The 27,238-nt window shown below is 66.5% G+C and overlaps 1 protein-coding gene across 1 annotated transcript in view; it reads right to left on the bottom strand.

Annotated features, from left to right (window-relative positions):
- The window catches only part of LOC311512199 (sodium/potassium-transporting ATPase subunit alpha-2), a 51,637-nt gene that overhangs the window by 8,827 nt on the left and 15,572 nt on the right, over positions 1-27,238 (bottom strand). Inside the window, exons 6-23 of the mRNA XM_084613289.1 lie at positions 25,968-26,102; positions 24,899-25,016; positions 23,810-24,078; positions 23,451-23,649; positions 13,777-13,886; positions 12,622-12,756; positions 11,269-11,458; positions 10,894-11,069; positions 10,173-10,309; positions 9,943-10,093; positions 8,592-8,760; positions 7,865-8,019; positions 6,353-6,476; positions 5,179-5,324; positions 4,843-4,973; positions 4,279-4,380; positions 3,307-3,398; positions 264-2,849 (exon numbers count right to left, since the gene is read on the bottom strand). Of these exons, the coding sequence (XP_084469415.1) occupies positions 2,821-2,849; positions 3,307-3,398; positions 4,279-4,380; positions 4,843-4,973; positions 5,179-5,324; positions 6,353-6,476; positions 7,865-8,019; positions 8,592-8,760; positions 9,943-10,093; positions 10,173-10,309; positions 10,894-11,069; positions 11,269-11,458; positions 12,622-12,756; positions 13,777-13,886; positions 23,451-23,649; positions 23,810-24,078; positions 24,899-25,016; positions 25,968-26,102 (2,568 nt within the window). The 3' untranslated portion in view covers positions 264-2,820. The remainder of the gene's footprint in view (positions 1-263; positions 2,850-3,306; positions 3,399-4,278; positions 4,381-4,842; positions 4,974-5,178; positions 5,325-6,352; positions 6,477-7,864; positions 8,020-8,591; positions 8,761-9,942; positions 10,094-10,172; positions 10,310-10,893; positions 11,070-11,268; positions 11,459-12,621; positions 12,757-13,776; positions 13,887-23,450; positions 23,650-23,809; positions 24,079-24,898; positions 25,017-25,967; positions 26,103-27,238) is intronic.

Here is a 27,238-nt window from a genome sequence, read left to right as displayed (position 1 = left end):
TGTCAAATGGAGTTGTAGTTTTCATGGAAGAACCACACCAAAACACACAATGAAGTCCGAAGCCTCATCAGTCAGGCTGGATTCAAGGTAAACAAGAAAAATACATTTTCTGCCTATCCCAAATCGAGTTTTTGGAACTGACAAGATGGAATCAGTCCTAGCCCTGAGAAAGTAAAAGCAATTTGAGAATAGAATGGACCAGAACTGAGAGGTATAGTAGGGATGGTAAAGTACCTTGGTCGAGACCTCCAAGATCTACTTACAGTTTTCTTACAGAAAAAGAATTCAGAGCCCAGATCACATGTGATCGAGACCGACAATGGAGAGTTCAGCAGCAATCATCAGCATCTACAGTTTGCTCCTCAGAAAGAACAATCAGCAAAGCAAACTCTGCAGATGGCAGATGCAGATCAAGAAGGCTGCCAAACCGACCAGAGCCAGTTGTAACTAACGGACAGCCAGATGACCAAGTTGTTCCATGTTCAGGTTCTGTAATTAGGAAACCAGCATGATTTAGAGACACTCAACAGCCTGATCCGCACTGAACTTCAAAGAGAGCGTGTCAGTGTAACTATGGTAAATAATGGGAATGTAGAACTTAAAGAGGGAGAGGTAATGGGACGTTAAACTGTATCATACTGTTCAGCCACTAGGTGGTGCGGTGCGTACAACACTGTATTCAAACAGGCCTCAGCCATGCCTGGCGGACGACACTGAGCCCAGCTGGGGTGACCAGCTCTGAGGCCAGCCCGGCTCTGGCACCGAGGAACACGACACCCTCGTGCTGCCCTCGAGAGGCTCAAGGGCGAGGGCTGGACGTGCTCCCCGTTAGCCCAGAGGCAGAGGTGATGGAGCCAGAGGCCAAGTCCCACATTCTAGTCCCTGCTTCCCAAGCAGGCTTGTGGCTGTGACTGGCCGTGGAGCTGAAGGAACTCCGAGGCAGGAAGGGGTTAAATTACTTTTATTGCACATCTTCGACATACGAGGCGCCTGCTTCTGGGGGCTCCTCTGCCCCTCCACCTCCAGCCCAGAGCAGTGACCAGACTCCCTGGACCCTCCCTCTGCCACATGGGGCTGTGACCAGACCCTTCTCCCCTCCCCTCTGCCCAGAACAGTGACCAGACCCCCAGCCCCCCCAGCCCCACCCAGAGCAGTGACCAGACCCCCTGCCTCCCCACCCAGGGCAGTGTTGCCCCAGCAAACAACCCCCCAGCACCCCCACCCAGTGGTGTGGGGGGGCTGGGGATCTGCTCGCAGCCTTGCGGAGCCACTACATGCCAGGCCCGGGGGTAGGGTGACCACCTTTTCAAAAAGCAGAAGTGCGATGCATGCAGGAGCCCCGCCCCTCTCTGTGGCTCCACCCCCTGCTCCTCCTCTTCCCCCTCAAGGCCCTGCCCCCTGGCCAGGCCAGAAGCCAGACCCAGGCTGTGGTAAGAGCCACCCAGGGAGCCCAGGCTGCTGCAGGGAGCCCAGAGCCTCCACCTGCCCTGAGTGGGGGGCTGGGGTGCTTGAGAGCATCTTGTGTCCCTGCCTCCCGGCATGTGCCGCTCAGGGCAGGTGCAGGGTCTGGGGCTCCCCACAGCGGCCCGGGCTCCCTGGGTGGCTCTTACTATGGCCCAGCTCCAGCTTTCAGCCTGCCCCCTGGGGGGGGATCTCAGGGGGTGAGGAGGAGGAGCTGGGGGGGGGCCCTTGTGGCAATGGCGGCCTAAGGCCTACCTCAGCCCCACACCACTGAGAAGAGGCTGGCACCCCCCCGAGCCTGTCCCGGGACCGGGGCTTGAACTGTGCATTTCGGCACTGTCCTGCCTGATTCGGGACAGGTGGTCACCCTACCTGTGGGTGCCTTTCATCCTCACACCCATAGGTGCTGACTTCTGCTTGCGCCGGTGGGTGCTCGACCCCCCCTCAGCTCGGCAAGCGCTGGGAGGTAGGCGGAGGAGCGGGGAGGCGGCGCGCTCAGGGGAGGAGGCGGAGGTGAGCTGGGGGGGCAGGGAGGAGAGCTTGGCTGCCAGCGGGTGCAGAGGATCCACTAATTTTTCCCCATGGGCATCGGCACCAACTTTTCATGGCCCCGGTGGGGGCTCGCGCCCCCCTGCCCCGGCCCCGCCCCCATTCCAACCCCTTCCCCAAATCCCCACTCTGGCCGCAGCTCTCCCCTGAGCATGACGTGTTCCCGCTCCTCCCCCTCCCTCCCACAGCGTGTTACGCCGCGAGCCAGGCAAGCTCTGGGAGCTAGGGGGAGAAACGAGAAAGGCGCGCTCAAGGGAGGAGGCGGAGATGAGCTGGGGCGAGGGGGGCGGGGAGCTGCCAGTGGATGCAGAGCACCCACCAATTTTTCCCCATGGGTGCTCCAGGGCTGGAGCACCCACGGAGTCGGCGCCTATGCTCACACCAGGGGCCCTAGGGTGCCCCCCACATATTCACTCACTTTTTCTCTGGCCAAGGGCTGCTGGCTCCACAAAGCCCGGCTGGGACCCACCAGAGCCTGGCTCCCTGCTCTCCCCCATAGGCCCTTCCAGGGTCTCTGTGTCTTATCAAGCCACCCCCCCTCCCCACATGGAAATCAGCAGGGGCCCATTGGAGTCAGGCCTGCTCCACCTACCTCCCCGCCTAGCTACCAGGACAGGGATCCGGCGTCTCGTCCCCTCGTCCCGGCAGGGTTAGTGCCTACGCGTTAGATCTACACAGGACAGCGTGTGATGCTGATGCCCCCTCCCCCCCATTCTGCTCTAAGGTTTGTGGTGGTGCCAGGCGGCCTTGGCGGAGCAGTGCCCTCCCTGCCAGGCGACGTGGAGAGAGAATCCGCCTGGCCGGCCCAGCTCAGTAATACGTCTCCTTCTCCACCCAGCCTGGGAAAGGAAGGGAGAGAAGCTTGTCAGTGCCAGCAAATGGGGGAGCAGGCAGAGACGGAGCCCCCGGCTCCAGGGCGTGCACTTGGCTGGGGGATGGCAGTGCCAGGGCAGGGTGAGAGGTACAGTGGGTCAGACATGGGCCTGGGCTGGCGGGGACATGATGTCCATTCCCTGCGTGGCACAGCCTCCCTCTAGAGCCGAGCGTCTCTGCCAGCGGGCAGCTCAAGCGCCCCAATGCAAACCCAGGGCACCAAGGCCTGTTGCCTTCTCCTCCCAGGCACCAGGTTGAACCCTGGCCCAGGGCAGCAGGGATGGAGGGAGCTGGGGAGCTATCTGTCAGAGTGTGAGCGGGGGAGTGGGTGGGAGCGAGTGGCACTGTGCGGGGCGGGGGGGCATGACAAAGCGTGGACGGGAGGGAGGGGGGGCCCATGGCACTGAGGGGGCAGGAGCTCACCGCCAGGATAACGCCGAAGGATCAGCTTCCGCACTTCATCGTACACGAAGATCAGCAGGCTGTAGGGGAAGGCGCAGAACCACCAGGTGACCCTGTGGGGGGCAGGGGGAGCGTTAGGGGCTGTGCCACGAGGTGATGCTGGGGGGGAGCAGTAGGGACCGCATCAATGGGGGGACCTTGCCAGGGGAAGTGCTAGGGACTGTGCCACTCGGGGGGGGGACCTGAGGAGGGAGAGCGCTAGGGGACTGCGCAGCCGGGGGGGACCCTGCGGGGAGGAGCCCTAGGAACTGCGCCGCCAGGGGGGACCCTGCTGGGGGGAGCCCTAGGGACTGCATCGCCAGGGGGGACCCTGCTGGAGGGAGCCCTAGGAACTGCGCCGCCAGGGGGGACCCTGCTGGAGGGAGCCCTAGGAACTGCGCTGCCGGGGGGGACCCTGCTGGAGGGAGCCCTAGGGACTGCGTCGCCGGGGGGGACCCTGCTGGGGGGAGCCCTAGGGACTGCGCCGCCAGGGGGGACCCTGCTGGGGGGAGCCCTAGGGACTGCATCGCCGGGGGGACCCTGCTGGGGGGAGCCCTAGGGACTGCGTCGCCGGGGGGACCCTGCTGGGGGGAGCCCTAGGGACTGCGTCGCCGGGGGGGACCCTGCTGGGGGGAGCCCTAGGGACTGCGCCGCCAGGGGGGACCCTGCGGGGGGGAGCCCTAGGGACTGCATCGCCAGGGGGGACCCTGCCGGGGGGAGCTCTAGGGACTCTGCTGCTGGGGGGACTCTGAAGCACGGGGGGGCGGGGGAGCATTAGGGACCGCGCTGCTGGGGAGACCCTGTGGGGGTGGAGGCTGGATTGCGCCACTCAGTGACTGTGCTGGGGAAAGGGAGCCTGGCCGAGGCACGGGCCCATCACCCCACGACGGGGGGCAGCAGCTTCCTGCTGTCTGTGCCCTTCAGGGCCCTGCCCCATGGCCGCGTGTCACTCACTTGAGCGGGTACATCCGTAGCGCCACTCCCATGCCGGGGCAGTAAGACAGGAAGGCGGCCAAGGCCGTCTCTTCAAGGAGACCAAAAATCAGAATTTTGTTCCTGGAGTGGAGAAGAACACAACACAGGAAATGGGGGTCAGCAACCCGCTCCAAGCCCTGGCCCCAGCCTGCGGCAGCCCACAGAGAAGTGCGAGGAGTCCCAGGGACAGAGGGCTTTGGGTGGGAGATTATGGGCGGGGGGCTTCGGTGTGTGCTGAGGGGGCGGGGCAAAGCCGGCTGGGATCAGGAATTTGCTCACCCAGGAGGCGCGAGCAGAACCGCTGGCTTATGGCTCATCTGAGCGATGGACCGGCCAGCAGCACAGTGCCCCCTAGTGCCACGTGGGGGCAGGCACTGCTTGCAAGCAGGGAGCCCCCTACTGAGCCCCACTCTCCACTTCCTGCAGCGCAGCTCCCCCTGGGGCACTGGGCCTCCCCTGTCATCACATGGGGACAGAAGTCCTGCAGGTCCTGTGTGAGCGGAAGGGTGCAGGACTGAGGGGGGTGGGTGGGCTGGGACTCACTTCATGCCCTGCTGGAAGACGGAGTTCCTCCGGGTCTTGCAGATGATGAGGTCGGCCCACTGCACCACCACGATGCTGGCAAAGAAGGCCGTGTGGCAGGTGAACTCCACCACCTTGCGCTGCTCATAGGTCTGTGGGGACAGGGATGGGACACTGGGCACGAGGGAGGGCAGCTGGCTCCCTCGGGCACCAAGACGCCTCTCCCCACACCACACAGGCGGCCCCTCAGTGGTACCCTGTCCTCCAGCTGCGAGGGGGGCTGATGGGAGCTCTGCAAATGCTACAGGGGGAGAAATGGGGCCCTGCCTGCCCCCGGCTCCCTGGGGCTGCACTCACCCACTCCTGCCCGTAGCTGTCCTCCAGGTCATTTTTGGAGCGGTCGTCCCAATCCAGGCGGATGCCCAGCAGGGTGGACGGCAGGAACCCGTTCTCCGCCAAGATCACAAAGTAGGTGAAAAACCCGCCCAGGGCCTGGATCATACCTGCGGGGGGGATGGCAGAGTAGGTGGGAAGGGTGGCAGAGAGAGAGAAGGAGAGACCTGTAAATGCTCCTTCCTTCCTGGTTGTCCAGTACCAGCCCGAACTGCGAAGGAGTCAGTCTCTCCACGGACCCGCCCAGCACCCCAGCTGCTCGGCACGGCCTGTTGGCGCTGCATGCGGCTCACTCCCAACTGGGGCGTGGCTCAGCTGACAGGCCAGAGCCCTGCGCAGGCTGGGTGGGCTGCAAGGGCAAGGCCCTCGCCCCCAGGAGCCTCCGGTGCTGCAGACGGTTACTCCAGCAGGGCTGAGTGGGGCCTCACCTGGGCTGCTGCACCAGAGCTGTGTGTCTCACCTGGATGGTGCCACCTCCAGCAGCACAGCGCCCCCTGCTGCCAAGCTGGGGTACTGGTCAGTGCCAACCTCCACTGCTTCCCACAGCACAGCGCCCCCTGCTGCCAAGCTGGGGTACTGGTCGGTGCCAACCTCCACTGCTTCCCACAGCACAGCGCCCCCTGCTGCCAAGCTGGGGTACTGGTCGGTGCCAACCTCCACTGCTTCCCACAGCACAGCGCCCCCTACTGCCAAGCTGGGGTACTGGTCGGTGCCAACCTCCACTGCTTCCCACAGCACAGCGCCCTCTGGTACCACGCTGGGGTACTGGTCGGTGCCAACCTCCACTGCTCCCCGCAGCACAGCACCCCCTGCTGCCACGCTGGGGTACTGGTCGGTGCCAACCCCCACTGCTCCCCGCAGCACAGCACCCCCTGCTGCCACACTGGGGTACTTGTCAGTGCTAACCCCCACTGCTCCCCGCAGCACAGTGCCCCCTGCTGCCACACTGGGGTACTTGTCAGTGCTAACCCCCACTGCTCCCTGCAGCACAGTGCCCCCTGCTGCCACACTGGGGTACCGGGTTCAGTCCTAAGTCGTGGGAGAGCACCCTCTATTGAACCACCAGCATATCTTCCTGCAGCCCCTGGGCTGGGGGTCTCAGCTCCGGGGTGCAGCCAGTGCCCACAGCCCCACTCACCGATCTGCCCATAGGCCATGCTGATGAGTCGCTCATTCACCAGCTTGTCCGTCTTGGGGTTCCGCGGCTGCCTCTTCATGATGTCGCTTTCTGCGGCTTCATAGGCCAGGGAGATAGCGGGGACCTGGCGGGGCAGGAGGGGCCGGGAGTGAATGGGGCTGGGGTCCAGGGACTCCTCCTCAACAGAGCTAGGAAGCCCCTTCCTCCCGTGGCATCTTGAGGGAGGGACTCAGGGCTCAGATCCAGGCCTAAGCTCCTTGTTGGACTCCAGGCTCCCACGCTCTGGGGATGGAGAACCTTCCGTGGCCCATCCCCCGGGGCGGGATTGTCTGGTGGTACAGCGAGGGCATCTCCAGCCCGGTTTGAACTGCTCAATAATGATGCGTCCAGGGAGGAAACGAGTCCATGGCCCCATAGACTGTGTGGCTTGGAAAGGCCGCCCGAGAGTCAGCTTCAGTTCTCCTGGGCTCACTGCAATCCCCTTGTCTCCTGGCACCCGCCCCACCTCCACTCTCCCTGCTCGGAGTCTGCAGGGTCTCCATCCCTCCAAGCCCCACTGACCTGCCTGTCCTTCCCTCCCTCCCCTCTTCCATCTATCCACTGACCTGCCTGTCCATCCCTCCATCCACTGACCTGCCTGTCCAACCCTCCCTCCCCACTTCCATCTATCCACTGACCGACCTGTCCTTCCCTCCCTCCATCCACTGACCTGCCTGTCCATCCTTCCCTCCCTCCGCCCACTGACTGCCTTGCCCATCCACCCATGCATCCATCTAGCCTATGGGTTATTCAGCTTGGATTGCCCCCATTGAGACAGGCTGAGACATGGCGGGAGGGGTATGATTTTGCCCAGCAGAGCCAGGCCAGTGCAAGGCACCTACATGGCCACGTGGCACCAGCATGCTGCAGCCCACTCAGGGGGGCTGTGCTGAGGGCTGGGGGACTTCCATGCCATAACACTGAGCACAAACCGTAGTGCAGCCAGTCTGGGATTGGTGCTACCAACTCAAACCACCCTCTTCCTGCCACGGTGGCCCAGGGCTGGGGCCTGGGACGCAGGGAGTGGGGCTGCCCAGAGCCCAGGGAGGGCAGAGCCCACTGCGCCATGCAAACGAAGCCAGGCTTGAATCCTCACTGCTTCCATCCCTATGCCAGGAGGAGAAGGAGCTATTGGCCTCACTGCCTGCAGGGCCCAATCCCCAGACCCGGCCCCTCGGGTCCCCCAGCGGACCTGGCAGCTTGCTGCACCCAGTTCGCCCTGGCGCCCATGAGGGACTCAGTGCCCCTGAGCCACGGGCAGGAGAAGGGGCATCTTCTGGGCTCAGCTGTGGCCAAGGCTAAGGGCAGAGGCGCGGAAACTCCTGTTAGTGCCACCCCCTGCCCTGGGGCATTGCTCTCCTCCCCCACCCCGCTCTCATTCACCCCTCCCCCATTTATGATATCACTCCACACCTTCCCCCATCCCATCACACCCCTGCTCCCTTCCCCCACCAGACAGCGCCCGTCCCTCACCATATCAGTGCCCAGGTCGATGCAGAGGATGGTGACGGTGCCCAGGGGCAGCGGGATATTGATGATGATGAAGAGCAGGAAGGGGGTGATCTCGGGGATGTTACTGGTCAGCGTGTAGGCAATGGATTTCTTGAGGTTATCGAAGATCAGGCGGCCTGGCAAGAGCAAGCACAGGGAGAGCTAGAGTCGTGGGGCAGAGGGGGGCTGGGCAGAGGACAAAGATGGTAATGTGGGTGGGTGGGTGAGTGGAGGGATCAGAAGGGGCGAGGAATGCCGTGTTGCTGCCTCTGGCAAGGCCTGGCACAATCAGGGAAGTGGCAACATCAGCTTCCTCCACTTTCAGCATACTGGGTGCCAGCCTGGCCCAGAGATAGTGACACCGGGCCAGGCTCCAAGCCCAGCAGCACCAGCCTACTCCGGCGTGGGCCGGCACACAGCTTGCTCCAGCCAGCTCTGGGAGCTTTGGGCACCCATCAGGGCTCTGTTGTTGGAGGACTGCTCCAGCGCTCCTCACAGCAAGGCAGCAGGGTGCTGATCCGGGGCGGCGGCTGGGCTGGACGAGCCAGTGCCAGGCCCACGTCCTCGGGTGCCCTGGATCCTGGTGCTTGCCTGGTTCTTGGTTGATGTCCAGGTCACAAATTGGCTGGGTTTGAGGGAACAGGGAGAGGGATGCAGGGAGGGAGGGCACTGCCTGCCTCCCTGCCCCCACACCAGCCTGGGCACCCACCTTCCTCCACCCCCGTCACGATGGAGGCGAAGTTGTCGTCCAGCAGGATCATGTCGGCCGCCTGCTTGGAGACGTCGGAGCCGGCGATGCCCATGGCGATGCCAATGTCAGCCTTCTTCAGGGCGGGGGAGTCGTTCACGCCATCCCCTGTCACGGCCACGATGGCCCCCTAAGGAGGGAGAGGCAGGATCAGCACCGGGAGGGGGCAGTACCAGCCCTCAAGCTGGGAGCTGGGCAGGGTGGGAGACCCCCAAGGAAAGGGCACTGTGTGTGTGTGTGGGGGGGGGGGTTACTAAGCAGGGGGCACTGGTTCCACTGCACAACAGTGCTGTAGGGGGTGCTGTGGGGCTGGAGGGGACGTACACGCCCAATCCTGGCCAGGTCCCTCCTGCCCAGATAGCACTGATGTTTGGGCCAAACATGGCACAAGTCACTGCATTCGCCCCAGGACTGTCACCCAATCCCCACCACACATCGCAGGGCTCGGGGCTGGGCAGGAGGGGCTCCTGCCTCCCGCCCCCCCCCCAAGATGGGGCTGGTGAGTGAGTCCTTGAGCTACAAGGGGCTGCATGGGTTGGGGGTGAAAGAAAGGCTGGAGGGAACAGGACCCCTGAATTCTACTCCTAGCTCCAGGAGGAGATTGGCAGGTATTGGTCACAGCGAGGAGGCCTAGGTGTCAGGACTCCTGGGTTCTATTTCTTACTCCGGATGGGCAGGGGGGTCTAGAGGTTACAGCAGTGGGGGGCTGAGAGCCAGGGCTCCTGGGTTCTAGTCCCGATTTGGATGGGGAGTGGAGTTTAGTGGTTTGAGCAGGGCAGTTGGGAGTCAGGACTCCTGGGTTCTGTTCCCAGCTCTGGGAGTGGAGTGGGGTCTAGTGCCTAGAGCAATTACTCCCCTTTTATGTCCTGGGGGTTCTGCGCTAGGGGAGGGGGTAGCCCTTGTGGGCATGGCTCTGAGCTTGCCGGTTAGGAGCTGGACCACACGGCGATCATCTGGAGGAGAGCAGAGCTGCCCAGATGGCACCGAGCCTTCATGCCAGCTGGGCACAGCTCAACCCATGGACACACGAGTGCTGTGGTATCCATGGCAATTCCCCTGGGGGTCACTAACCCATAGTGCCCAGCTCTATTAGAAGCAGGGCAGGGTGGCAAGTTTCGGAAGGGCAAGGACCTTTCCCCACCTGGCTGCGCTGGCCAGCCAGCCATTCAGAGTGACCGAGGCTGAGAGCCGTCCCCGGGGGCGTGCAGCCTGGGGGGCACTGGCCTAGGCCTCCCCAGTGGGGCAGGTGTGTGGGTCAGGCTGGCCAGCAGGGGGCAGGCTGAGTGCTCAGGGATCGGGCACAGGCTCTCACCTGTCTCTGGCAGCCCTCCACGATGATGAGCTTCTGCTGGGGAGAGGTGCGGGCAAAGACAATCTCCGTGTGGTTCTTGAGGATCTCGTCCAGCTGCTCCCCAGTCATGTCCTTGAGGTCAGAGCCGTGCACCACGCAGGCCTTGGCTTCCCTGTAGGGAGAGACAGCGTCAGGGCTGGCCAGTTCCCCACAGCCTGGACGGGGGACCCTGGGAGCCAGGGCCAGCCTACCTAGGGTTGACTTGGCCAACGGGGATGTTGAGCCGGGCTGCAATGTCCTCCACCGTCTCGTTGCCCTCGGAGATGATGCCCACACCCTTGGCGATGGCCTTGGCGGTGATGGGGTGGTCACCGGTCACCATGATCACCTGGGGGTGGAGCCACGCAGCAGTTAAGACATGGACACTGATGTGCAGGGCCCAGTGCCATGGCAATGGAGTTGGGAGCCAGGATTCCTGGGTTCAGTTCCCAGCTCTGGGAGGAGTAGGGACTAGTGGTAAGAGCAGGGCAGCTGGGAGCCAGGACTCCTGGGTTCTATTCCCAGCTCTAGGAGTGGAGCAAGGTCGAGTTTTTAGACTGGGGATGATAGCTGGAAACAGGACTCCTAAACACAGCGGGGAGTGCGGTCTAGTGGTTTAAGTAGTGGTCTGGGAGCCAATACTGGGAGGAGTGTTTAGAGCAGGATGGCTGGGAGTCAGGACTCCTAGATGCAGCGGGGAGTGTGGTCTAGTGGTTAAAGTAGGAGCCAGTGGGTTCTGCTTCTGACAATGCAGTGTCTGGGCCAAGGCATCATGCCTGCTGGGTTTCGCACAGGGTCCCTGGCTTTGTATCCAGCATGGCAGCAAGCCAAGCTGGCTGTCCGCATGGCCCCACCTGCGTGGGCTGCTCTGCCCTCAGCCTGGAGTATGGGCTCGCCTGACCTGGCAATGAGATCTCTGACGAAGGGTCTTACCTTAATCCCTGCGCTCCGGCACTTGCCCACAGCGTCAGGCACAGCCGCCCGGGGCGGGTCGATCATGGACATGAGCCCCACGAAGCACAGGCCGGTGGTGGGGAAGTTGATCTCGTCTGCGTCAAATTTGAACCCCCGGGGAAACTTGTCTTGGGGTAGGTGGAGGTGGCAGAAGCCTGGGAGAGCCGAGAGCGCCAGCGTGAGCCACAGCCAGACACCCCCGCCAACCCTGTGCACAATCATCCCTGCCCTGTTGTTACTCCCAATCCCCCCTGCACACACACACGCACGCACGCATGGTGTTCACTCTTTCACAATCTCCCCCCGTGTACCCCCCCCAGCCCTCTCCCCCCGACAGTGCCCGGGTGCCCTCACCCAGCACTCGCTCCCCCAGCCCGCCCAGCTCGAGGTAGGCATTCTGGAAGGCGTCTCTCATCTCCTCGTCCAGGGGCAGTTCCTGGCCCTGCGCCAGGATGGTGGAGCAGCGGTCCAGGATGCGCTCCGGCGCGCCCTTCATCACCAGCAAGTAGCCCTCGGGGTTGTCCTCACGCTCGTGGATGGAGAGCTGGAACAAAAGGGGGAGCCGGCTAGGGGGAGCCACGCTGGGAGGACGGGGCTTGCCTCCCTCCAGCGCTGCACCCCGCAAGGGGCCGAGTCCCCTGCCACTCCCCGCATGGCCACCCAGGACCTTTTCTTCTGTCTCTCTAGGTCCTCCCATCCTTTTGCCTCCAACTCACCTGCTCTCCTCTGCATCCCATCCCAGTGTCACTCCTCCCCCGGCCTCTGCCCCCGGCTGCTCTCCCTGCACACACAGCCTGAGCAGGCCTGGGGCTCCCTTCCTCCCTCCAGCTCCTCCTGGCTCTGTGTCTGGGGGCTCAGCAGGCTGTGGCTGGGAGCTGGTCTCTGGCCAGAGTGCAGCCTCTTTTCTATGCCCAACTATTATCCATGGGGATTGAATCTGCTGAACGAATGTTGGCAACAGCCAAGCTCAGCCGGCTCAGCTGGGGACTGGGGATGCTGAGGGACTGGGGGGCTGGGAGCCGAGTGGCCAGCGCCCCACTGCACAGCTGGGGGCTGAGGATGCTGTGGGACCGGGAGCCGAGTGGCCAGCACCCCACTGCACAGCTGGGGGCTGAAGATGCTGTGGGGCCGGGAGCCGAGTGGCCAGCACCCCACTGCGCAGCTGGGGGCTGAGGATGCTGTGGGGCCGGGAGCCGAGTGGCCAGCACCCCACTGCGCAGCTGGGGGCTGAGGATGCTGTGGGGCTGGGAGCCGAGTGGCCAGCGCCCCACTGTGCAGCTGGGGGCTGAGGATGCTGTGGGGCTGGGAGCCGAGTGGCCAGCGCCCCACTGTGCAGCTGGGGGCTGAGGATGCTGTGGGGCTGGGAGCCGAGTGGCCAGCGCCCCACTGTGCAGCTGGGGGCTGAGGATGCTGTGGGGCTGGGAGCCGAGTGGCCAGCGCCCCACTGTGCAGCTGGGGGCTGAGGATGCTGTGGGGCTGGGAGCCAAGTGGCCAGCACCCCCACTGCATGGCTCCTCCAAGGGGCACAACTTTCCCGTAGGTCCATTGCATTCCCACACTTATCCCCAATGCCATCTCCAAGCCACAGCTCAATTCTCTCCCAGTCGCACACTGACCCCCCCGCCAACCCCACAGATTGTTCCTGATCTGTACCCACATCAACGCAGCTTGTGCCCCTCTGAGCCCCGGACCCATGCCCCAGCCCACCTGGTACTTGTTGGTGGAGTTGAAAGGAATCTCTGCCACTTTGGGGTTCTTGTCCCGCATCTTCTTGACAGAGCCGCAGGAGAGCTGGATGCACTTGAGCAGGGCCGACTCGGAGGCGTCGCCCGCTGTGTCCCGCTGCCAAGGGGAGAGGGGCCATCAGTGCAAGGCAAGGGCAGACTGGTGGGGTGAAGGGATGAGAGGTGCGTCTGGGGTCATGGCCAATGGGAGGGCAGTCATGACCATGGCCAATAGATGGGGTTGGGTAGTGGAGCCCTGGCCAACAGGAGGGAAGGTGTGGCTGGGGTCACAGCAAATAGGAGGAGAGGCAGGGTGAGGCCATGACCAATGGAAGAGGAGGCATGGCAGAGGCCAATGGATGTGGAAGTGGGGGAAGGCTATGGCCAATGGGTGAGGAGGCAAGGTGGGGCCACAGTCAATGTGGGGTGGGGGAGGCGTGGCTGGGGTAGTGGGTCCCTGGCCAATGGGAGGGGAGGTGTGCGTGCTCTGGTCTGGCACAACAGGTGGATGGGCTATGGGGCTAACAGGGCATTGCTCTGATCTGGCACAGCTGGTGGATGGGCCGTGGGGTTCGGTGGGTATTAGTCTGATCTGGCGCGGCTGGCGAACGGGCTTTGGGGCTTGCTGGGCATTGCTCTGAGGCTGACAATTCTGCGGAGGCAGGGAACAACCCAGCCACGTGCTATGGGTCAGACTGAACAGCCCCTGGCTCTGGGATCCGGCCCTAGGAAAGCACACTCCCATGGGCTGCTCTCTCCCCAGGCTGGCCCTGTGTGCTCTGAGGCCAGCTCCCAGGCCAGGGGTCCGGGCGGGACAGAGCTCTGGCAGCGTGGCAGAGGCTGGGGGCTGTCCAGGCCCCCTGGGCATTCTGAGCCCATCTGGCTGTGGCCAGACGGCTGTGGCTTTGGGATGCCAAGATCCCATCTCAGTGCAGCTCCTCACGGCCCCCTCCTTGTGCTCACGTGGTGCCCCAGGCAGGGATCAGAGCAGCGTGAAGGACATGGGGGGACAGGGGGAGACCTTCAGAGCCCATATCCCCTGGGAATTCTGGTGTGCTCAGCGCTGGGACCCATCTCACTTGTGGGAGCCGTGCAGGGAGCCCGGGAGGGAGGGGTGGGGTCCGGGAATCCAGCTTGCCTTGGAGATGGAGACGTTCTCTTGGCCTGGCTTGAAGACGGCTCGATTGCACAGGCCAGCGATGCGGGCCAGGGCCGCCCAGGTGGGCGAGCGCTTATCGAAGGTCGCACCTGGAAGGAGACACACCAGTCAGCCACATGACCCCACCCTGACTCCCGACCATAGGACTGGAGCCGCGAGCTGAGCCCCACCACCTGGTTGCAGCATTGTCATGTACAGTGCCCCCTGCTGGCCAAGGCTGGAGTAGTCAGGAACTCCCCCCACAGCCACCCCCCACAGCCAGTGCTCCTGCCCCACCGACTACACCATCCCCTGCCAGGAGAGGCCGGGATGGAGTAGCCAGGATCTTTCCTACAGTCTCTAATCCAGCAGAGCCTGCTCCTGGGAGGTGCCCAGGTCTCCAAACCAGAGCTGCCTGAAGTCAGGTCCCATGGGATCGACCCCAGACAGAGGCAAAAAAGGGAAAGAAGAGCCAGAAATTCGGGAGAGGAACATGGAACACAGGTGCTGTGTGCGAGGGCTTGTCACATCCACCCGGCAGGCACTGCCCAGGGCACACTCTGGGGCTCAGCACAGCTGACCCTGCAGTGCCACAGGTTCCCCCCTGTACCCCCACCTCAGCCCTGCTCTGAAGCAGCACCAGGGGTTAGACAGATGCAGGTCGGGGGAGGCAAGGATGGCTGGAGCAGGGGGATGCGCAAGATGATGAGTTAGGGGTGCTGGTAGCCAGAGTGGAGGTGGTGGCAGGGGGCACAGATCGGGGGGCAGGAGGCACAGGGGACATGGGTGTAGGGTACAGACAGCCATGACACGTGGGTGGTGATGACAGGGGGTGAGGGCACAGGTGAGGGGACAGTGGTGGGGGGTGAAAGCATGGGTGGAGATGGGGGGTGCAGGCAGTGTTGGTAGTGGGGGGCATGTGAAGAGATGAAGGGGGTAATGGGGGCTTTGTGTGAGAGGATAGGTGGAGTTGGCATGGGGCATGGGTAGGGATGGGAGGTCAGCACATGCAGTGGGGGAGTGTGACAAAGTGGGAATATTTTGTAATATTTGTATGAGTCCTGTTTGTGCCTCAGTTTCCCCTCTATGCTGTATTGTTACCCAGTGTGTGGAGACAGACAGTTTGCTCTCACGGCAGGCTAAGGCTATGTCTACACTTCACACCTTACAGCTGCACCACTGTAAGATCTCCCATGTAGCCGCTCTGGGCCAACGAGAGAGAGCTCCCCTGCCGGCATAATAAAAGCACCCCAACGAGCAACAGGAGCTATGGCTGTCCACACTGGTGCTTTTGTCAGTGAAACTTACGTCGGCCAGGGGTGTGTTTTTTTTCACACCCCGACTGACAAAAGTTTTACCAGCAAAGTGCTAGCGTCATCTTAGACTTAGGTGGCGGTGATAAAGGCAGGGGTGCGGGCGGGGTGTGGGCGGAGGTGGCAGTCCCAGGGGTGCGGGCAGTGGTGGTGATAGCGGCCGGGGTGCGGGCGGGGTGTGGGCGGTGGTGGCAGTCCCAGGGGTGCGGGCAGTGGTGGTGATAGCGGCCGGGGTGCGGGCGGGGTGTGGGCGGTGGTGGCAGTCCCAGGGGTGCGGGCAGTGGTGGTGATAGCAGCAGGGGTGCGGGCGGGGTGTGGGTGGTGGTGGCAGTCCCAGGGGTGCGGGCAGTGGTGGTGATAGGGGCAGGGGTGCGGGAGGGGTGTGGGCGGTGGTGGCAGTCCCAGGGGTGCGGGCAGTGGTGGTGATAGGGGCAGGGGTGCGGGCGGGGTGTGGGCGGAGGTGGCAGTCCCAGGGGTGCGGGCAGTGGTGGTGATAGCGGCAGGGGTGCGGGCAGTGGTGGTGATAGCGGCAGGGGTGCGGGCGGGGTGTGGGCGGTGGTGGCAGTCCCAGGGGTGCGGGCAGTGGTGGTGATAGCGGCAGGGGTGCGGGCAGTGGTGGTGATAGCGGCAGGGGTGCGGGCGGGGTGTGGGCAGAGGTGGCAGTCCCAGGGGTGCGGGCAGTGGTGGTGATAGGGGCAGGGGTGCGGGCAGGGTGTGGGCGGAGGTGGCAGTCCCAGGGGTGCGGGCAGTGGTGGTGATAGGGGCAGGGGTGCGGGCGGGGTGTGGGCGGTGGTGGCAGTCCCAGGGGTGCGGGCAGTGGTGGTGATAGGGGCAGGGTGCGGGCGGGGTGTGGGCGGTGGTGGCAGTCCCAGGGGTGCGGGCAGTGGTGGTGGCAGTCCCAGGGGTGCGGGCAGTGGTGGTGATAGCGGCAGGGGTGCGGGCGGGGTGTGGGCGGTGGTGGCAGTCCCAGGGGTGCGGGCAGTGGTGGTGATAGCGGCCGGGGTGCGGGCGGGGTGTGGGCGGAGGTGGCAGTCCCAGGGGTGCGGGCAGTGGTGGTGATAGCGGCAGGGGTGCGGGCGGGGTGTGGGCGGTGGTGGCAGTCCCAGGGGTGCGGGCAGTGGTGGTGATAGCGGCAGGGGTGCGGGCGGGGTGTGGGCAGAGGTGGCAGTCCCAGGGGTGCGGGCAGTGGTGGTGATAGGGGCAGGGGTGCGGGCAGGGTGTGGGCGGAGGTGGCAGTCCCAGGGGTGCGGGCAGTGGTGGTGATAGGGGCAGGGGTGCGGGCGGGGTGTGGGCGGTGGTGGCAGTCCCAGGGGTGCGGGCAGTGGTGGTGATAGCGGCCGGGGTGCGGGCGGGGTGTGGGCGGTGGTGGCAGTCCCAGGGGTGCGGGCAGTGGTGGTGATAGCAGCAGGGGTGCGGGCGGGGTGTGGGTGGTGGTGGCAGTCCCAGGGGTGCGGGCAGTGGTGGTGATAGGGGCAGGGGTGCGGGCGGGGTGTGGGCGGTGGTGGCAGTCCCAGGGGTGCGGGCAGTGGTGGTGATAGGGGCAGGGGTGCGGGCGGGGTGTGGGCGGAGGTGGCAGTCCCAGGGGTGCGGGCAGTGGTGGTGATAGCGGCAGGGGTGCGGGCAGTGGTGGTGATAGCGGCCGGGGTGCGGGCGGGGTGTGGGCGGTGGTGGCAGTCCCAGGGGTGCGGGCAGTGGTGGTGATAGCGGCAGGGGTGCGGGCAGTGGTGGTGATAGCGGCAGGGGTGCGGGCGGGGTGTGGGCAGAGGTGGCAGTCCCAGGGGTGCGGGCAGTGGTGGTGATAGGGGCAGGGGTGCGGGCAGGGTGTGGGCGGAGGTGGCAGTCCCAGGGGTGCGGGCAGTGGTGGTGATAGGGGCAGGGTGCGGGCGGGGTGTGGGCGGTGGTGGCAGTCCCAGGGGTGCGGGCAGTGGTGGTGGCAGTCCCAGGGGTGCGGGCAGTGGTGGTGATAGCGGCCGGGGTGCGGGCGGGGTGTGGGCGGAGGTGGCAGTCCCAGGGGTGCGGGCAGTGGTGGTGATAGCGGCAGGGGTGCGGGCGGGGTGTGGGCGGTGGTGGCAGTCCCAGGGGTGCGGGCAGTGGTGGTGATAGCGGCAGGGGTGCGGGCGGGGTGTGGGCAGAGGTGGCAGTCCCAGGGGTGCGGGCAGTGGTGGTGATAGGGGCAGGGGTGCGGGCAGGGTGTGGGCGGAGGTGGCAGTCCCAGGGGTGCGGGCAGTGGTGGTGATAGGGGCAGGGGTGCGGGCAGGGTGTGGGCGGAGGTGGCAGTCCCAGGGGTGCGGGCAGTGGTGGTGATAGGGGCAGGGTGCGGGCGGGGTGTGGGCGGTGGTGGCAGTCCCAGGGGTGCGGGCAGTGGTGGTGGCAGTCCCAGGGGTGCGGGCAGTGGTGGTGATAGCGGCCGGGGTGCGGGCGGGGTGTGGGCGGAGGTGGCAGTCCCAGGGGTGCGGGCAGTGGTGGTGATAGCGGCAGGGGTGCGGGCGGGGTGTGGGCGGTGGTGGCAGTCCCAGGGGTGCGGGCAGTGGTGGTGATAGCGGCAGGGGTGCGGGCGGGGTGTGGGCAGAGGTGGCAGTCCCAGGGGTGCGGGCAGTGGTGGTGATAGGGGCAGGGGTGCGGGCAGGGTGTGGGCGGAGGTGGCAGTCCCAGGGGTGCGGGCAGTGGTGGTGATAGGGGCAGGGGTGCGGGCGGGGTGTGGGCGGTGGTGGCAGTCCCAGGGGTGCGGGCAGTGGTGGTGATAGGGGCAGGGTGCGGGCGGGGTGTGGGCGGTGGTGGCAGTCCCAGGGGTGCGGGCAGTGGTGGTGGCAGTCCCAGGGGTGCGGGCAGTGGTGGTGATAGCGGCAGGGGTGCGGGCGGGGTGTGGGCGGTGGTGGCAGTCCCAGGGGTGCGGGCAGTGGTGGTGATAGCGGCCGGGGTGCGGGCGGGGTGTGGGCGGTGGTGGCAGTCCCAGGGGTGCGGGCAGTGGTGGTGATAGCGGCCGGGGTGCGGGCGGGGTGTGGGCGGTGGTGGCAGTCCCAGGGGTGCGGGCAGTGGTGGTGATAGCGGCAGGGGTGCGGGCGGGGTGTGGGCGGTGGTGGCAGTCCCAGGGGTGCGGGCAGTGGTGGTGATAGCGGCCGGGGTGCGGGTGGGGTGTGGGCGGTGGTGGCAGTCCCAGGGGTGCGGGCAGTGGTGGTGATAGCGGCCGGGGTGCGGGCGGGGTGTGGGCGGTGGTGGCAGTCCCAGGGGTGCGGGCAGTGGTGGTGATAGCGGCCGGGGTGCGGGCGGGGTGTGGGCGGTGGTGGCAGTCCCAGGGGTGCGGGCAGTGGTGGTGATAGCGGCAGGGGTGCGGGCAGTGGTGGTGATAGCGGCCGGGGTGCGGGCGGGGTGTGGGCGGTGGTGGCAGTCCCAGGGGTGCGGGCAGTGGTGGTGATAGCGGCAGGGGTGCGGGCGGGGTGTGGGCAGAGGTGGCAGTCCCAGGGGTGCGGGCAGTGGTGGTGATAGGGGCAGGGGTGCGGGCAGGGTGTGGGCGGAGGTGGCAGTCCCAGGGGTGCGGGCAGTGGTGGTGATAGGGGCAGGGGTGCGGGCGGGGTGTGGGCGGTGGTGGCAGTCCCAGGGGTGCGGGCAGTGGTGGTGATAGGGGCAGGGGTGCGGGCGGGGTGTGGGCGGTGGTGGCAGTCCCAGGGGTGCGGGCAGTGGTGGTGATAGCGGCAGGGGTGCGGGCGGGGTGTGGGCGGTGGTGGCAGTCCCAGGGGTGCGGGCAGTGGTGGTGATAGCGGCCGGGGTGCGGACGGGGTGTGGGCGGAGGTGGCAGTCTCAGGGTTGCGGGCAGTGGTGGTGATAGTGGCAGGGGTGCAGGCGGGGTGTGGGCGGTGGTGGCAGTCCCAGGGGTGCGGGCAGTGGTGGTGATAGCGGCAGGGGTGCGGGCGGGGTGTGGGCGGTGGTGGCAGTCCCAGGGGTGCGGGCAGTGGTGGTGATAGGGGCAGGGTGCGGGCGGGGTGTGGGCGGTGGTGGCAGTCCCAGGGGTGCGGGCAGTGGTGGTGGCAGTCCCAGGGGTGCGGGCAGTGGTGGTGATAGCGGCAGGGGTGCGGGCGGGGTGTGGGCGGTGGTGGCAGTCCCAGGGGTGCGGGCAGTGGTGGTGATAGCGGCCGGGGTGCGGGCGGGGTGTGGGCGGTGGTGGCAGTCCCAGGGGTGCGGGCAGTGGTGGTGATAGCGGCCGGGGTGCGGGCGGGGTGTGGGCGGTGGTGGCAGTCCCAGGGGTGCGGGCAGTGGTGGTGATAGCGGCAGGGGTGCGGGCGGGGTGTGGGCGGTGGTGGCAGTCCCAGGGGTGCGGGCAGTGGTGGTGATAGCGGCAGGGGTGCGGGCGGGGTGTGGGCGGTGGTGGCAGTCCCAGGGGTGCGGGCAGTGGTGGTGATAGCGGCCGGGGTGCGGGCGGGGTGTGGGCGGTGGTGGCAGTCCCAGGGGTGCGGGCAGTGGTGGTGATAGCGGCCGGGGTGCGGGCGGGGTGCGGGCGGTGGTGGCAGTCCCAGGGGTGCGGGCAGTGGTGGTGATAGCGGCCGGGGTGCGGGCGGGGTGTGGGCGGTGGTGGCAGTCCCAGGGGTGCGGGCAGTGGTGGTGATAGCGGCCGGGGTGCGGGCGGGGTGTGGGCGGTGGTGGCAGTCCCAGGGGTGCGGGCAGTGGTGGTGATAGCGGCAGGGGTGCGGGCGGGGTGTGGGCGGTGGTGGCAGTCCCAGGGGTGCGGGCAGTGGTGGTGATAGCGGCAGGGGTGCGGGCGGGGTGTGGGCGGTGGTGGCAGTCCCAGGGGTGCGGGCAGTGGTGGTGATAGCGGCCGGGGTGCGGGCGGGGTGTGGGCGGTGGTGGCAGTCCCAGGGGTGCGGGCAGTGGTGGTGATAGCGGCCGGGGTGCGGGCGGGGTGTGGGCGGTGGTGGCAGTCCCAGGGGTGCGGGCAGTGGTGGTGATAGCGGCAGGGGTGCGGGCGGGGTGTGGGCGGTGGTGGCAGTCCCAGGGGTGCGGGCAGTGGTGGTGATAGCGGCCGGGGTGCGGGCGGGGTGTGGGCGGTGGTGGCAGTCCCAGGGGTGCGGGCAGTGGTGGTGATAGCGGCCGGGGTGCGGGCGGGGTGTGGGCGGTGGTGGCAGTCCCAGGGGTGCGGGCAGTGGTGGTGATAGCGGCAGGGGTGCGGGCAGTGGTGGTGATAGGGGCAGGGGTGCGGGCGGGGTGTGGGCGGTGGTGGCAGTCCCAGGGGTGCGGGCAGTGGTGGTGATAGCGGCAGGGGTGCGGGCGGGGTGTGGGCGGTGGTGGCAGTCCCAGGGGTGCGGGCAGTGGTGGTGATAGCGGCCGGGGTGCGGACGGGGTGTGGGCGGAGGTGGCAGTCTCAGGGTTGCGGGCAGTGGTGGTGATAGTGGCAGGGGTGCGGGCGGGGTGTGGGCGGTGGTGGCAGTCCCAGGGGTGCGGGCAGTGGTGGTGATAGCGGCAGGGGTGCGGGCGGGGTGTGGGCGGTGGTGGCAGTCCCAGGGGTGCGGGCAGTGGTGGTGATAGGGGCAGGGTGCGGGCGGGGTGTGGGCGGTGGTGGCAGTCCCAGGGGTGCGGGCAGTGGTGGTGGCAGTCCCAGGGGTGCGGGCAGTGGTGGTGATAGCGGCAGGGGTGCGGGCGGGGTGTGGGCGGTGGTGGCAGTCCCAGGGGTGCGGGCAGTGGTGGTGATAGCGGCCGGGGTGCGGGCGGGGTGTGGGCGGTGGTGGCAGTCCCAGGGGTGCGGGCAGTGGTGGTGATAGCGGCAGGGGTGCGGGCGGGGTGTGGGCGGTGGTGGCAGTCCCAGGGGTGCGGGCAGTGGTGGTGATAGCGGCAGGGGTGCGGGCAGTGGTGGTGATAGGGGCAGGGGTGCGGGCGGGGTGTGGGCGGTGGTGGCAGTCCCAGGGGTGCGGGCAGTGGTGGTGATAGCGGCAGGGGTGCGGGCGGGGTGTGGGCGGTGGTGGCAGTCCCAGGGGTGCGGGCAGTGGTGGTGATAGCGGCCGGGGTGCGGGCGGGGTGTGGGCGGTGGTGGCAGTCCCAGGGGTGCGGGCAGTGGTGGTGATAGCGGCAGGGGTGCGGGCGGGGTGTGGGCGGTGGTGGCAGTCCCAGGGGTGCGGGCAGTGGTGGTGATAGCGGCCGGGGTGCGGGCGGGGTGTGGGCGGTGGTGGCAGTCCCAGGGGTGCGGGCAGTGGTGGTGATAGCGGCCGGGGTGCGGGCGGGGTGTGGGCGGTGGTGGCAGTCCCAGGGGTGCGGGCAGTGGTGGTGATAGCGGCAGGGGTGCGGGCAGTGGTGGTGATAGGGGCAGGGGTGCGGGCGGGGTGTGGGCGGTGGTGGCAGTCCCAGGGGTGCGGGCAGTGGTGGTGATAGCGGCAGGGGTGCGGGCGGGGTGTGGGCGGTGGTGGCAGTCCCAGGGGTGCGGGCAGTGGTGGTGATAGCGGCCGGGGTGCGGACGGGGTGTGGGCGGAGGTGGCAGTCTCAGGGTTGCGGGCAGTGGTGGTGATAGTGGCAGGGGTGCGGGCGGGGTGTGGGCGGTGGTGGCAGTCCCAGGGGTGCGGGCAGTGGTGGTGATAGCGGCAGGGGTGCGGGCGGGGTGTGGGCGGTGGTGGCAGTCCCAGGGGTGCGGGCAGTGGTGGTGATAGGGGCAGGGTGCGGGCGGGGTGTGGGCGGTGGTGGCAGTCCCAGGGGTGCGGGCAGTGGTGGTGGCAGTCCCAGGGGTGCGGGCAGTGGTGGTGATAGCGGCAGGGGTGCGGGCGGGGTGTGGGCGGTGGTGGCAGTCCCAGGGGTGCGGGCAGTGGTGGTGATAGCGGCCGGGGTGCGGGCGGGGTGTGGGCGGTGGTGGCAGTCCCAGGGGTGCGGGCAGTGGTGGTGATAGCGGCCGGGGTGCGGGCGGGGTGTGGGCGGTGGTGGCAGTCCCAGGGGTGCGGGCAGTGGTGGTGATAGCGGCAGGGGTGCGGGCGGGGTGTGGGCGGTGGTGGCAGTCCCAGGGGTGCGGGCAGTGGTGGTGATAGCGGCAGGGGTGCGGGCGGGGTGTGGGCGGTGGTGGCAGTCCCAGGGGTGCGGGCAGTGGTGGTGATAGCGGCCGGGGTGCGGGCGGGGTGTGGGCGGTGGTGGCAGTCCCAGGGGTGCGGGCAGTGGTGGTGATAGCGGCCGGGGTGCGGGCGGGGTGCGGGCGGTGGTGGCAGTCCCAGGGGTGCGGGCAGTGGTGGTGATAGCGGCCGGGGTGCGGGCGGGGTGTGGGCGGTGGTGGCAGTCCCAGGGGTGCGGGCAGTGGTGGTGATAGCGGCCGGGGTGCGGGCGGGGTGTGGGCGGTGGTGGCAGTCCCAGGGGTGCGGGCAGTGGTGGTGATAGCGGCAGGGGTGCGGGCGGGGTGTGGGCGGTGGTGGCAGTCCCAGGGGTGCGGGCAGTGGTGGTGATAGCGGCAGGGGTGCGGGCGGGGTGTGGGCGGTGGTGGCAGTCCCAGGGGTGCGGGCAGTGGTGGTGATAGCGGCCGGGGTGCGGGCGGGGTGTGGGCGGTGGTGGCAGTCCCAGGGGTGCGGGCAGTGGTGGTGATAGCGGCCGGGGTGCGGGCGGGGTGTGGGCGGTGGTGGCAGTCCCAGGGGTGCGGGCAGTGGTGGTGATAGCGGCAGGGGTGCGGGCGGGGTGTGGGCGGTGGTGGCAGTCCCAGGGGTGCGGGCAGTGGTGGTGATAGCGGCCGGGGTGCGGGCGGGGTGTGGGCGGTGGTGGCAGTCCCAGGGGTGCGGGCAGTGGTGGTGATAGCGGCCGGGGTGCGGGCGGGGTGTGGGCGGTGGTGGCAGTCCCAGGGGTGCGGGCAGTGGTGGTGATAGCGGCAGGGGTGCGGGCAGTGGTGGTGATAGGGGCAGGGGTGCGGGCGGGGTGTGGGCGGTGGTGGCAGTCCCAGGGGTGCGGGCAGTGGTGGTGATAGCGGCAGGGGTGCGGGCGGGGTGTGGGCGGTGGTGGCAGTCCCAGGGGTGCGGGCAGTGGTGGTGATAGCGGCAGGGGTGCGGGCGGGGTGTGGGCGGTGGTGGCAGTCCCAGGGGTGTGGGCAGTGGTGGTGATAGCGGCAGGGTGCGGGCGGGGTGCGGGCGGTGGTGGCAGTCCCAGGGGTGCGGGCAGTGGTGGTGATAGCGGCCGGGGTGCGGGTGGGGTGTGGGCGGTGGTGGCAGTCCCAGGGGTGCGGGCAGTGGTGGTAGTGGCAGGCAGAAGGACACAATGGTGTGGGAGGAGCATGAGTGGTGGGGGTGTGGGCAGGGACGCCAGGGTGGTGATGGCACTGGTGAAGGGGAAGGAGGCGGTGGAGTGGTGATGGCACAGGTGGCAGGGGGCACAGGTAGAGGGGGCAGGGGGAGCAGGTGGCAGGTAGCAGCGATGGTCTCTCACCAGACTGGTCCTCGGTGGTGTCAGCCTCGTGGATCTGGTTGTCGAACCACATGTGGGCGACCGTCATGCGGTTCTGGGTGAGGGTGCCCGTCTTGTCGGAGCAGATGGTGGAAGTGGAGCCCAGCGTCTCCACCGCCTCCAGGTTCTTCACCAGGCAGTTCTTGCGCGCCATGCGCTTGGCGGTGAGGGTCAGACACACCTGTGGGCCAGGGGAGAGGGGGTCAGAGCAGGCGAGGCGGGGGCAGGATTTGCACCCGGAACTGCCAGTGTGGTCAGATCGCCCTGCGCTGGCTGTGCCCGAGGGGCCTGGCCAGACACCCAGCCCCGCCCTGGGGCAGTGCAGGAACGGAACCTGTTACCGTGACGGTTGCCAGGAGCCCCTCCGGGACGTTGGCGACGATGATGCCGATGAGGAAGATGACGGCCTCCAGCCAGGTGTAGCCGAGGATGAGGGAGAGGATGAAGAAGGAGAGGCCCAGGAAGACGGCCACCCCAGTGATGAGCTGGATGAAGTGCTCGATCTCCATGGCGATGGGGGTGCGGCCCACCTCCAGCCCCGAAGCCAGCGAGGCAATGCGGCCCATCACTGTGCGGTCCCCGGTCGATATGACGATGCCCCGGGCAGTGCCTAGTGCAGTGGTGGGGGAGGGGGGACAGGTATTTCAAGTACTTCTATGGGGAAGACTGGAACTGGGGTGAGGGGTTCGGGGCTGGGAGGGGGCTCAGGAGGGACTGAGGATTGAGGGACCCCAACATTGATGCAACTCCCCCATGCACCACTTGATTGGGCCCTGGGTATCCTCTCAGCCCTGGACCACGAGCCTTTGTACCTCCAGGGATCCACTTGAACCCTGCCTGGTGGCTATTCTGTGCAATGAGCTTGTGGGGGTCTCAGCCCATCCCACCAGGCTGGCCCCTTGTTTTCAGCATCAGGACTGGACGAAGCCCCTCACTCTTAGTGGGCGAGTGCGTGCCATCCATTGGGTGGGTGATGGGCCTGGCAGGGGTTGAGGCCTGGCTTGTCTCTAGGGTTAGGCCCTTCTCTGAGCAACAGGCCCCCCAGCCTCCAGGGCTCTCTGTTCAGCACAGCATTCCCTGTGGCCCGTCTCTCAGCACAGTGGTCTGTGTGTCATGGCCAGACCTTCCTGGCATCACGGCCCAGTCGTCTGCCCGGGCACCCTCCCGGGCACTGCCTCTGCAATTTTGGGGTTAGGCTGCCCTGGGGGTAATAACCCCTTTTATTTCCCCCCAGTCTGGCCATTTCAACTGCCTTTTGCTCAGTCCCCCCCGCCCCGCCGATTCCTCATCACCACCCCTCCCCAAAGCACACTGATTTCAGGGCTCCATAACCGCTCCAGGCTCAGTGCCGGGGGGCACGTGGGGCAGACCTGCAGATCCAGGGCCAGGCCCTAAATTGAGCGGACCAGGTGGCCCCCTCCCCCCTTCACCTTCCACACAGTTGGTCGAGAAGAAGCAGATGTTGCGGGTCTCCAGGGGGTTCTCGTGGGTGAACTCGGGGGAGCGGGTCTGTGGCTCCGACTCGCCCGTCAGGGAGGAGTTATCTACCTGCCGAGGCAACGGGAGGCCAGTCAGGGGCCTCGGGGCCCAAAAAAGACAGAGATGGGAAGAACAGACAGACAGCACGGGGGCAATCTGCCCCAGTCATTATCAGTCCCCTGCCCCGTCACCGGCATCAGCCTATAAGCCCTGATTCTGCTCGAATAGACAGTTGGACACGCCCCCCCTACTCTTGGGGATCCCATGTCCCACCTCTCGAGTGCCCCCCATCCTCAGCACCAGTTCCCACGGGGCCCTCTGCAGAGACCATGGGCTGCTGGCAGGTTCCCTCATCCCACACAGCTCACTGCGGGCGCCTGGCAGCTGCGCTGCTGGAGGGGGGCGGGGGAGAATGTGGACGCTCGAGCTTGGGGATGGAAGGGGGGAGGGGTTCCGCAGCTGGTATGGGGAGGGTTGGATTCGGGGTGCTTATCATCCTGGGGCAGGGGAGGCATTAGGGCCCTTATCAGGGCAGGCTGGGGGGTTTCCGAGGGTGCCAAGGGTTGGGCTGGCAGTGCTGCTCCCTCAAGGGGCTGGCCATGCTGCAGCCGGGCATACAGGGACAGCACGGCCTCCATTTTCACCCCATCCCTGCAGGGGAGCCCTGGATTCCCATGGGACCTGCAGGTTGGGCATGGCCGAGACCCTGCAGCCTCCCCCAGGCTGTCCTGACGTAGCCTGCTGCCCGTGGGGTGTGCCGCAGCGGCCCCTCCAAGAAGGCAGACACCAATATCACCCTTTATGGCCCCGTGGGTAGATCTCATAGAGCCACGAGAGCAGCAAGGCCTCTTTAGCCTTTTCATGTAAGATCGACAAAGCAGGGTCCATCTGTCCAGCTGGCCTGTCAGTCCACAAGTCTAAATAAAGCAGTACTGGCTGCCCTATAGCCGGCCATGCCTCCCTCTCCTCTAGTCTATGAAGCCCCCACACCAGCCCGGGGCACAGTTCCGCCATCCTCACCTTGCAGCCATGGGAGGAGATGATGCGCAGATCAGCAGGGACCCGGTCTCCCCCCTTCACCTCCACCAGGTCTCCCACCACCACGTTTTCAGCATTGATCTGGATCTTCTCACCCTCCCGGATCACCAGGGCTTGCTGCCCAACATAGCCAGAAGGAGAGGTAAAGGCAAGAGGAGGTAAAGGCAAAAGGTGCACCCGGCTCCCGCACCCCTGGAACCCCCTGTAATGCCCCAGCCTGCTGCGCACCGCTGACCCCCATCTGACCTGATGGGCCCCAGCCCCTTGTGGGAGAGCCCTGCAGAACGGCCCTGCCAGCGGAAGCTGTGAGCAAAGCTGCAAGTGCATGTGGTCCTGAGCCAACCCCCACCCTTACCCAGGGCTTGGCCTGCTGCTGGGCTCGGCTGAAACTCCCAGTGGAGTTCTGGTCTCACAGTGTGTGTCGGGGGGGGGGGGTCACAGCTGCGCCCCCTCTTCCAGCCAGCAGAGGGAAGTGCTGCCCACCCACCACTGCAGCTGCTCCTCTGTCCCCACCACCCCTAGTGCTCAGCAATCAGCTCCATTAGGATCTTCTCTCTCCGGGCTGGGAACGCCTGCCTTGCGGGCTCTCCTGCTGCCGGCCAGGCAAGGCATGGCACCGGCCTGATTCTGATCTCTCTCCACTTCAGTGGGGTGACTCTGCCAGCGGGAGAGGGGGATCCCAGCCCATCAATGCAGCGTTTCAGAGACTGGCTGGAAGGAGGAAGCACGGAGGCCTGAGCAGTTGGGACAAAATCAAAGCTGAGCACGGTTGCGTCCAAACTCAGAAATGGCCCCGTTCTGCGCTGCCAGCTCAGGGAGGAGGTGGATCCCCCAGACGGGCTCAGGGGCCCCTGGAGAGCCTCACAACAGCTCTTGCAACACCCCTGGAATCTGGGAACTCTGGGTCTAAAGACATCTGCTGCTACTGAGCTAAAAGGCCATTTCCCCATGGCTGTTGCGGGCTCATCAACTCCTATTTGTGGCCCGGCCACCACTAGAGGGAGCCAGGGAACCACACTGGCTGGGTTACCCGCTGCAGGGGACTGGCCGAGATCTTAACATCGTGAAACTGGACTTGGACCCATGTTTCCCAAATGGACCAAAACCCCAGACCCTGCCCCAAGCCTTTACAGGTGTCCCCAATCCAGATTCCACTTGTGCTGCTTGGGTCTGTCTCTCCTGCCAAAGAGATTTAGGATCAAAAGGGAGGCTAAGAGGGGAAAATTCTTCCCTCTACAGGATGGAATCAGAAC

Source organism: Lepidochelys olivacea, assembly GCF_965140295.1.
Source record: "Lepidochelys olivacea isolate rLepOli2 genome assembly, chromosome: 24".
Lineage (NCBI taxonomy): Eukaryota > Metazoa > Chordata > Testudines > Cheloniidae > Lepidochelys > Lepidochelys olivacea.
Note: the sequence above shows the minus strand (reverse complement) of the source record. Positions and strands in the feature narration are given on the sequence as shown.